At 32.9% G+C, this 11,513-nt stretch overlaps 1 protein-coding gene across 1 annotated transcript; it reads right to left on the bottom strand.

Moving 5' to 3' along the window:
• Positions 1 to 1,154: 1,154 nt before the first annotated feature.
• Positions 1,155 to 11,214, bottom strand: LOC108993143 (lupeol synthase-like). The gene is made up of 19 exons (XM_018967924.2): positions 11,123 to 11,214; positions 8,482 to 8,701; positions 6,341 to 6,526; positions 5,778 to 5,867; positions 5,471 to 5,668; positions 4,642 to 4,726; positions 4,375 to 4,541; positions 3,967 to 4,155; positions 3,756 to 3,869; positions 3,476 to 3,595; positions 3,271 to 3,393; positions 3,064 to 3,162; positions 2,906 to 2,962; positions 2,727 to 2,773; positions 2,488 to 2,631; positions 2,192 to 2,369; positions 2,018 to 2,098; positions 1,839 to 1,922; positions 1,155 to 1,581 (listed from the first exon to the last, which is right to left on the bottom strand). The coding sequence occupies exons 2-19, from the start codon at positions 8,674 to 8,676 to the stop codon at positions 1,471 to 1,473; spliced, it is 2,268 nt and encodes a 755-aa protein (XP_018823469.1). The 5' UTR covers positions 8,677 to 8,701; positions 11,123 to 11,214; the 3' UTR covers positions 1,155 to 1,470.
• Between the last annotated feature and the right edge of the window lie 299 nt (positions 11,215 to 11,513).

Genomic DNA, 11,513 nt, shown 5'->3' on the forward strand with positions numbered 1-11,513 from the left:
ATGAAACCATATCAATTTGTGAGTTTACTTTTATAAAACTTAATCGTGGTTGGAGCACTTATCAATAAATTAACATATGCTAATTAACAATCGCAAACTTTGCCTAGCTAAAATGTACTCGATTAATATTAGACGAATATATATATATATATATATATATATATATATATACACACACTTCTTACACTTAAAATGTTGGTACAGTTTCATTAGTAATGAGGACCTAGTAATTAACATGAGAGCTAGCTACCCAAAACAAGGGTGCACTAACCCTACTAAATTGATTAGCCGGCATTAATATATAGAGCTTCAAAAGTATTATATATATGTTAATTTACCATTAATATTAATGTCTAATTTCCATCATAACTCGTAACTGATTATTTTGACCTTAGGCCAAGAAAATTATTTAGATGTAAGTACTCGTGCTAAATTTAACATGAGGAACTTATGAATTGAAGACAATAGATCAAATTAAACCTGAAAAAAAATGCGTGAAAGAGCTTTTTGAAGTTGGTTTTTATGGGCGATTTCAATATATATTACCAAATTAAGTTATTATGGCCAATTTACTACATGTTTACGTGCGATATTGTCCCATTTACCTCATAGTCATCTAATTTTATCATCATTGCGATGGTTTTATGTCAAGATATTCCAGCACCATTAACTTTAAAATGTGACAACTCGATTCAGATCTCTCAATCAACGGTGTGTGATCATATTTCATATTTGAATATAAGTTGTTAAATAATTTTGGAGTGGAGTTATGACTAGAGTAGCTAGAGTTGGGCTGGGCTTGATTGGGCTGCTTAACCCACAACAGATCTAATTTTTTTCTGGGCTCTGGACATCATGTCTAGTTGTAAATTTCTATGTAGCTGTAACATGCATGTAGTCAAGACATATTTATTATTCTTGAGTAATATTATCTATATATTATCTCTTTTACTTGCATTTTCCCACCATCTTATGATACAGTATTTAATAATTAAAGATTATATATTATGCTTTATTTGTAGGCTAAATATTATTTAATATCACGTCAAGAAATGTCGAGAGGATGGTATTAAAAACGATGATAAATAGAATATTTCTACGTAAAAAGAGAAAATCAAGACCCACATTCGAGAGAGATCGAGAGAGAGAGATCATTTGATCATAAACTAAAGGCCGTAAGTACGTACATTGAAGACTTTTATTTGGAGTAGATCCACAAGAAGTATTATTACATCACGTTATAATTGAGAAGTGAAAACGTTTCAAGAGATGCTTACAAAAGAAGCAGCATTTATGACATATTCTACAGTACCTTCGATCAAGTAGTAGTAGAAACTGTATATATTTATTTTTGTTTACTTATAATAATATTAATGGAGAGGCTAGAGCCATGAGATCAGGGCATTTATCTGTTCAACACTGATCGATGATCTTCTTATTGCATGCACGCGCATTGAGGCAATTTATTTATTATGCAAGTAGAACTCGTCTGCGGTATTCCCCAAGAGCCCATAAGGGGAATATGTCTCTATATGCTGCATAGTTTAATCCACAATACCTAAAATACACCCCTGTGATTTCCTGCAGTAGTACATTCCCAATAATAACCTTCGTTAATGCTTATACTTGGGACATTAGAATTTTTTTATTTTTATTTTTATTTTTATTTTTTTAAAGAGACATGATTTGTATAGTCATAGGTTGCGCAAACCCAGCACTAAGTTAGCAAATCTTTAATTGTAAGCCTTACTTTTTTTCAAAGATAGTGAGTTAGCTGGACATGCATATCTTATAACTATATCTAACATTATTTTGGATAAACGTGAAATAATTAATACCTGTTGAGGGAAGTCACCATCTTCCATTTGCGAGTTGATCAATACCCTTATTCCACGATGAATTGGTGTTGGATCTATCTCACCCTGAGTTTGAATATTTAAAAACATTCATAATTAATCTACATATGTAAGAGGTAAGATGGAAGAAAACTTTGATGGAGAAAAGTAAAGACCTATACCTGTCCTCCTTCAATGAGTGCTAACAAAGCCCATGCAGTTTGGACAACATTTTCTCGGTCACCTTCTACATTTGTCCACACCTGTTACAAAAAGAAACTTGATTTCATGACTCTCTTCATGATTTTCCATTCCTTTTTTTGGATATGGTTTGATCTGAAACAAGTTGTTCATACCTTGTTGTGGCTTGATAGGTAACTCTCTCCCCATCCACCATTTGGTAGCTGCTTTGATATCAAAAACTCACAAGCTTTGCGTATTGCTGGACAATTTTGGTAATTTCTTCCACAAGATGCCAATCCTGATACAGCAAACCATGTACCATAGGTGTAGCAAATCGCCCAATTTCCATACCTGTTTAATATAAAGCTAAAAGAGTCAGTACTACTTCAGGTAGAAAAATCAATTCTGCAGCTATGCATAATAGCATTTCATTTTTGAAGAATACAATGCTTGAGAAACATAGAGTTACCATGATCCATCAGGTTCTTGTACGTCTTGGATGTATTGAAGGGCCCTGGAAATGCTACTGTCTATCTCCGTCCTTCGGTGTTTGGGATAGAATTTCCTAAAGATTGCAAGACCTTGAAGTGCTGATGAAGTGCATTCTACATACCTATATATATATATAAGGTGACAATTCTCATGTTAGGAAGAAAATATGACCAATATTGTGGCAATTGTTGTTCTGATAAAGTTATATCATCTTACTCTCGCTCAAAGAGAGGATCCTCAAAGACTTCGGTGGGGTTGAACTTCTGCGAAAAATATAAACAAAATTTATGTTAGTAAGTGCAGAGTTAGCACAATGATTTCTTATCATAATTATGAACATATTTGTGTTTTATGAAATTTGAGATATTGGAAGTCAGCCTTATCATAAAGCTTACCTGCATCCATGGGGATGCTCTACGAGGCTCCCATGCTGGGTAACCACCATTTTTACTCTGTAGTGGCAATTGAAAGAAAGTCGATTATTCATCAGGTAAAGCATTTTAAAGATGAAAATGAGTAAAATACAGAATATATAGGTGGGTTGAATTCTTACTTGTAGGGAAAGAATGACATTCACGGCATCATAATACCGCTGAGTCTCCATTTTTTCCCCAACTAAGTCAGTGGACATTTGGGAGAACAGGAGTGTAACCTGCAGAAGAGAAGGTTTTGCTAAAACTCAAATTCTTCCTTCCATACAAACCTTGATCAGAACGTGTAATTTTTGTATAAATGTATTTCAATAGCATTGAGACATTACCTTCAACCCTTCTCCTGTGACATCAGAGACTTGCCAACCATAGTCCTGCATTGAGAGTGTCCAACTTCCTTTAGTCATGTGTCTGTGCATAGCTTTGAAGTCCCCAGGAGGGTCATCTTGGACCTGGAAAATAACCATGATTCAGTTCATAACACTATATTCCATAAAACAATGTAATTAATGGATATTTGAAAAATATTCTGACCTGTGAAGCCTTTATAAATTCGTGCGCTTTACGTAATGTTGGCCCGTACTCTTCACTTAGATTACAAGACAGAATAGCTTGAATAGCAAAAACTGCAAGCCATGTCTGACAGCCCAAACTCTGCATCACCCAAGTCAGGCATCATTCAGTATATTTCTAGGAGAAGATAAGTCTTCAAATGGATCAAGATGTTGGGTTCTTTAGGCTTGACTATTCAGCAATGATTTAAGTATATGGGATTGCATGAGCATTCATACTCATTTATGGATGATCATTTTACCTGAACTTTTAATCCATCTTCTGCAATCCAATAGTAGTCTGGAAGTCTGGCTAAGTGAAGCTTGTATGCCTCTGAATTTGGATCATCAACCCAACGGGCCATCAAACATAAAACCTTTCAAAAAACAAGTTACCTTTACAAATTTAGTACATTGAGTACACATCAAATGTCTTTGATTCTGGTAGAATTGAAGTACTAGCTAGTTATTGACCTTTTCAACGCATCCAATGCATAGATATCTACTGATCTCGTCCTCATAACGAACATGACCAATGGCTGCTTTTATTGCCCTCTCTCTAAACCATGAAAAGGGCCAACGCTTGAGAAGAGGTTCAGCTACATGTTGAAGAAATTCCCATGCCAAATCTTGTAACAAAGGATGTGGATAGTAGAGATCCTCCTATTTTATTAGCAGCACTTCAAATGAGTTCTAGGTTTTCATGTATGAATTTCACCAGAAGACTTTTGATAATTACTTATGCAATTAAAAGATCTATGCCCACAATAATAATATTATCTGAGTCGAGCATATTCTTTTCTGAAACATTTTGAAAATTGCTCATCATAAGCAGATTAGAGACTGGAAAAGAAAGACATAAAAGATAACTATTCTACTAACCTTTGCAATTGTATTCCTGGCTTTGTTCCAGTTAATTAGTTCATAAGGCTCATTGTATAGCTCTCGCCGTATTGATTTAACCAACTCAGTGATCGGACCGACATACTTCTTCCCATATAGATAAGACATTGGCATGTAAACTAAGCGACAATAGCATAACATTTTGCCTGCATTTCACATAGTTAAAGGCCAAGAGGATTAGTTAGAACAACCAGACTTGCTGTGACATTTGTTCTTGTAATTGAAGGATGAGTCACAAAAACTAACCTGGACTAAGGGGGATGGAATTAGGAAGAAGCCAGAACTCTGGGGGTAATGGATTACATCCAGACCATTCATACGCTCCTAGTACCTATACATGAGAGGAGAAGTTCTAAGTTTTCACTAGACGGATAAAACAATTAAGACTCCTGTACCATCATAAGGTAAATATATTTTGTAGAATTCAATGTGGAAATGCCTCCATCATTACAAATATAGTATTGCAAATGCATGAACTTTTACTGTATGCATCAAAATGGAGAAGCTCAGCCATTACTATTGCATATTTTGTTTTATAAGAATCCAAGCAGTTATACTTATCCGTACACCAGATATCTTTCACTACATATTTTATTCTCTTAAATAACTTTTTTCTTGCCCTCTAAAAATGACATGCCTGCTTACTTAAGTTGCTATGTCTTATTTGTTTTCGCAGATGAGATGAGTTGAAATAAAAGTTGAAAGTTGAATAAAATATTGTTAGAATATATTTTTTTTAATATTATTTTTGTTTTGAGATTTGAAAAAGTTGAATTCTTTATTTTATTTTATGTGAAAATTTGAAAAAGTTGTAATGATTGATGAGAATGGTTGTGAAAACAAACGAGGCTGATTAATAGTTTTAGTTCCTAAAATGATTGAAACTATTAATGGTTTCTTTTTAAAGAAATAAAAATCTGATTTTTGTTTCCTAAAATCATGAAAACTAATTCTGATTCCCTAATAAAAAAAAATAATCTGTCTAGTTTCCTAACATCATTGAAGCAAGTTCTAAGTTACTAACATATCCAATTTAGTGAATAGAGTTATAGGAACTCCTAACAATTGTTCATACCGAGACCCAAAATTTCCCCCATGATGGCATCGCCACAATGCCGCCATGGTCGAGCATCCATTTCCGGCCTCTAGCCATGGCCCCATCTTCACCATCTTCAGGTCCCTCTCCAAGTAACCTTAAGGCAATATAGCTCAAAGCTGAGCCAAACATTGTGCTGTGTCCCACTATATGGAAACTCCATCCTCCATCTTCATTCTGTCCAACAAACACACGAACAACTATGTAAGTTTAATATATATAGCTACAATTCAGTTTCCTTAGCCTTTTCTGGTTGGCCAAATAGGGATGTAAATTGAACACAAACCTGAGTATTATACAAGTATCGAGTAATTTCCTTCCGGTGATGTGATGAAAGAACAGTACTGAGATCCCCAGTAATGTACAATGCCATTACCTGCATTTGGTAATAACTTCAACTAAGTTACTTAGAAACAACTACTCAAGATAATTACGAAGAAATTCATGAGCCTAACTCATTTCATAAAATTGGTTTTACAAGAGATGATTGTTTATTACTTATAAACATTCCGAAGACCTTGTCCACAGATAATGTGAGATTATTCCTCAACACTCTTCCTCACGTGTATACCAGTATTTTTTTTTGGTCCTTGTTACGGGGTAAATAGTGTGGGCCTCCATCCGTCCTGTGGCAAGCTCTGATATCATGAAAAAATTTATGGGCATAATTCATCTCATAAAATCTGTTCTACAAGAGATGATTGCTTATTATTTATAAACATGCTCAAGACATTGTCCACATACAATGTGAGATTATTCCTCAACAAATTAATTTTTGTGCAAGTTTTTGGACTAAAAAAAGCTAAAAAAAAAAAAAACATTTCAACAAAGATTTGAGAACATACGTACCAAGGGTGGAAGGAAAAACAAGGGTCCACCGAATTCAGCAGGCCAGTGGCCATCATGAGACTGAAGGGTTGAAAGGTTGTTTAGTGCTCTTCTCACTGTAATTGTCACTGCTTCCTCTGTTATTTCCTCTGTTTCTTTCACTGTTACTGGTGGTGGCATTGGCCCACGCGGATTCTCCTTTCTAAGCTGAGTTTCAAGTGGCAAAATCAAAGACATCAGAGTTAGAATTTTTCAGAATCCCAACACACAGCAAAATCCTTAAATTTGAGTAAAGAAATTAGTTTATCAAGCTGTCATGGTCTTCTTTTCAAGTCAATACTGTTTCCTTTCTACTTAACTGCATAAGTTGCGAGAAGGGTGTAAATTTTTACAGGGTATATAGTAATTAGTATGTAAAGACAAACCATACTAGTTTTTTTTGGCTCAGTACGTTCAAATCTTTATAGACCCAACCATTCAATTCCGGTTGGCGGTTGGCTGACTTCGTCAAAGGCAGCTAATTGGGCATCAAAAAACCTAAATGCACGTGTTTGACCCAAGAGAAACTTCCCATGCAGGACAGAGTATGACTATAAGAGGGAAACAGAGAAAGCTGTTGGTGGAGAGATGATGGCCAGAAAACGTGATTATTGTGGTGGTGAAGCAGTATGGTTGTGTTAGCGAAAAAAGAGAGATTAAATGAGAGAAAAATAGACCTATAAATATAGGTCTTACAGTATTTATTACTCATTTAATAATGCACGAAATATTTATATAAATATCAATAAATACTATATGATAAATCTCTCTATTAAAATTCATGCTAGGAATGGAATTAAATGACACAAAATTTCTCCAATTAAAAAAAAGGGTTTCAAAATTGATAAAAAAAAAAAAAAATTTGTCATTTATATCGGTCTCATTTCTTCTGTCAAATCAAATATCTTTCAAATGAGGAATTAAATATAGCATTAATCTTATATTGAAGCAAGTGGCTTTAGTGGGACTGCATTTACTCTAGCACAATAAAACTTTTTCCACGTGGAAATGATATTGTAACTTTGAACAAAGGCAGGAAAGATAGAAAATTACAGAGGGTTGCAACCAAATGCTATTCTTATTTTCCCAAAATTTTAAATTGTTATTTTTTAAGAACTTTTTAATTAGATATCATATAAATGGCAGATAAATAAAAAATAATAAAAAATATTTTTTTATGTCACAAAAAAATATGCAAAATTTCTGATGATGGCTACATGATATGGCTTTCCAAAGATGCAAAAAGTCATCGCTAAAAGCAGATAAGAATTACAAAAATTCTCCAAAAACGACAATATTAATATTGTTAAACCACAAAAGTCTAAACTCTTGACGTGGGAAATTAAAGTGACATTGAGGAGAATTAATTGTCATATGGAAAAATGCAAATTAGTGCTGCCATGTACTCATGCATGCACTTCCATCTTCCACAGACATTTTCAAGGAATAATATGGCTTGAAGTTGACAACATGATTAATTGTTTGGCATGAGAACGAAATCGCCTATTAATTGGTTATGTGAACGGTGATCTGAATTTTCTCGAGAATAAACTTGAATCCATTAAAAGGCGGCTAGCTGGTGGGCATGAGAATATTCTTGTACAAAAAGAAAAAGGGAAATGATTTAATTACAACGAAATTTTAAAAGTAAATTCATAAACTGATATGGTTTGATGTAGACTATTACATTATAAAACTAGCTAGTTACTTATATTATAGAGTACTAGATCTAACGCGTATCATATGAAACTATTGTCAATTTGTGAATTTACTTTTATGAAATCTCTTTGTGAATTTACTAATTTCTATGCAGTTGTTGTTGTTGTTTTATTAGAGAGAAATCTAGGACGTCTCATATGAAAAAGATTAATTTTTTAATAGTGAATCCCACTTTTTTCTAAAATGATTACACAAAGTTTACATATTCCATAGCTGTATGTAGTATTACTCTAATTCTAAATACCCTCTAGTCTCATTCAGTTTATGTATATTAACTCCTTTGATGATCCTACATTATTTACTCACTAAGTACTACCTAATTAACTATAATTAATGACTCACTAATTAAATAAACCATATAAGAGAAAATACAAGCTAGAGAGATTGAGGGAGAGAAATTAAACCTGCATCCTCATCAAAAGATCAGAACTTTGTTTCTTCTTATATCGATTTTTCTTGTACTCTTCGCGAACCCTTTCAACTTCAGCACGTTCTTCGGGAGTACCTGCATCAGGATCGAATTCCCAATGTTCTCGCCCAATGAAATTGTTTACACTCACCAAATCAGGCCCTCCTTCAGATACCTTTAACTTCCACATTCTTTATGGCGTCACAGATATTAACCTAGATTAATCATACAAGATGATCAATATCTTATTATTATCAAATTAATATGTTACGTACCCTAAACAACTATATATATAGCTATGTATATGAACATGACAAAATAAGGTCAAATCAAGTATTAATTAAAGACATAATTCGAGGAGATAATTCGGCCTATAGCTTGAAGTTAAGACTTGCATTAAATATTTATGTACTGAATAAGTATAAATTCTTGAGGTTAGAATGAAAAAGAGACAGATCCGCTACAAGAAAACTGATTAATGTAGGTACGTACGTACGCATAAAGTGTTTTGAATATTTAATATTCATGCATGCACGATTAGAAATTCGGATGGTATCTATCTCTTAGGAGTGGTTTGAATTTAGAGATGAGTTGAGATGGATTGAGATGGTTTGTGAATAATAGAATAAAAGTTAAATTATTTATTATATTTTATGTGAAAATTTGAAAAAATTATTTTGAGATTTAAAAAAGTTGAATTATTTATTATATTTTATGTGAGAACTTGAGAAAATTATAATGATGAGTTGATGTGAGTTTTGAATATAAACGTGACCTAGAAAAACTTGCTGATCTCGGCCTAGACAAAATTAATCTACTTCCTTATAAAAGCGGCGGACATGATAAACTACATATATTGTGTGTATGAATATTTTAGCAATATTCTTTGACTCGATCGGTGCATATTTAATTAGGATTTGAAAAAGTTAATTTAAAAAAATTTAAACATTTTTTTTAACGAAATCTTCAAATTCAATCCAAACATTTTTAAATCTGAAAAAAATCTTATTTTTTTTCCCATCAAATTAAAGCTTTACATCTAATCATGATTTGCCTAGATTTAAGTAAAAAGATGAAAAACACAAACCAAATTATCAACTACGTACTTCTACGTACAAATACTAAAAAGGGAAAATTAATTATTAAAAAATTATATTCAAACAAATCTTCAAATATTATATATCTACTACTGATCACTTTTTAAACTATGTTCTAATAATTCTTTATACAAAAAAAATCTCAAAATGTATACAAAAACCAATAAAAACTACTTTTCAAAAATTTTCTAAAAAATAATTCAACAATTTTCCAATCAAAACAATGAACTATTTACCAAAAAAGAATCCAAACTTTATTTGACATCAAATTAAGAATTATTTAATAAATTTCTGATTTCGCCACTGCTCACGACTGCAACGTCTACCATTTTTTGTGTCTTTGTGTGTGAAATGGATTAGATCATGACGTGGGGCCAAGTGATCAGGTAGTTGGATGCATGAGATCCAAATCACAGTTTTAATCAAGGTGATTTCTTTACCACACAACAAATATATAATCGACGTGGTCCAATTTACACTACAAAAATATAAATTCATATACTAATAAATAAATGCATGGGTTAGGTGTCACAAGTCATGAAAAATCATTTAAAACCTCAAAATCTAGACCCATCATGAAACAATTATTGGGTGGTTTTGGATATTATTTATTTTCTAAAACTATATAATTAAATTTTTATTCGATTCGATAATTCGTCTAGTCTATGCTTTCTTTTTTACAAGAAATTTGTTTAGTCTATGCTTTATTTTTTACAAGAAATTTGGGAGCTTTTGTTTAAGTACTGATGATTTTAGTGTCGTTTGGCCACCAAGAAGAGATTAATATTATTCCTACTTGGATTCCTCAGTTTGTCCTACTTGGCAATTAAACTATCCACTCATTTTCTGAAAAAAAGAAAAAAGAAAAAGGAAAAAAACTTGAGACCTAGCTTCTGCATGTTGGCACTACGAAAAGCTATTTGGAAGCTGGGGAAAACATTTATAATAATAATAACAATAATTACTGTGCTAGCTTCTGCATGCCTTGGAGACGTACGGCTGGCCTATTTCAATGGTAGAAAAGTACTTCAAATGGTACATATCTTTATTAATTTATTAACTCGATGGTATTAATTTATTCAACAAAAATAAAATATAAATTTGAAATATTTTTATTTGCACCATGCCTTCAGTTTAATTTCTAGATCAATTATATATACATATATTAGTTTTATTTATTTAAAACCATGCATGCTTCATGATATTTGTGCTAAAACTTCTCAATATAAGGTGAAAGATAAGATCATCAGGTTGTTTAATTTGCAGTCACAAAGAGATCATCAACGCAAGGGATGCAGTACTGATAAGTAGTACTGTGCATACTTAAAAAATTTGATGAAAACGGCCAGCAGTGGCGCTGATGACGACGATCAACGAACATCGCATAAAATTTTCAGAACTATATATAAATTCATGATAACGTGTTAAAATAAAGTTGAATTCTGGAGAAAGTTGACCGGGGAATAAGAAATGAATACAAAGAAGGAAGGAGGGAGGGAGAGAGAGAGAGAGAGAGAGAGAGAGAGAGAGAGTACGTACCTTAAAAGGTCTAGATGGTTGTTTCCCTCTGAGAAGTCGTTGGTTGTGGTCGAGGGTTAAGCTTCCCGGCTCCTTGTATTTATATAAGTGAGAAGTACTGTACTGCTGATTCATTGGTTGATCAAGGCAAGCCAGCTGCCTGCAAGTACGTACCTTTATTTTTTTTTTATTTAAATAAAACTAGCTTTATTTTTTTTTTACCCATGACCTTTTAATGACAGAATCAGCAAGGGGGGCCTCTAGTGCATGGCTGTCTTTTGGTGCGGGGTTTCAACGTAAAATATCTCCATTTTAAGTGTGTAGGACTTGATTGAGTTCTCAAAAATCTGACAGTCAAATTTAGAGGGCAGATCTATCAGTTGATCAGCTCTTTTGGATTATGAAGAGGACA

Source organism: Juglans regia, chromosome 15 (genome assembly GCF_001411555.2).
Source record: "Juglans regia cultivar Chandler chromosome 15, Walnut 2.0, whole genome shotgun sequence".
NCBI lineage: Eukaryota > Viridiplantae > Streptophyta > Magnoliopsida > Fagales > Juglandaceae > Juglans > Juglans regia.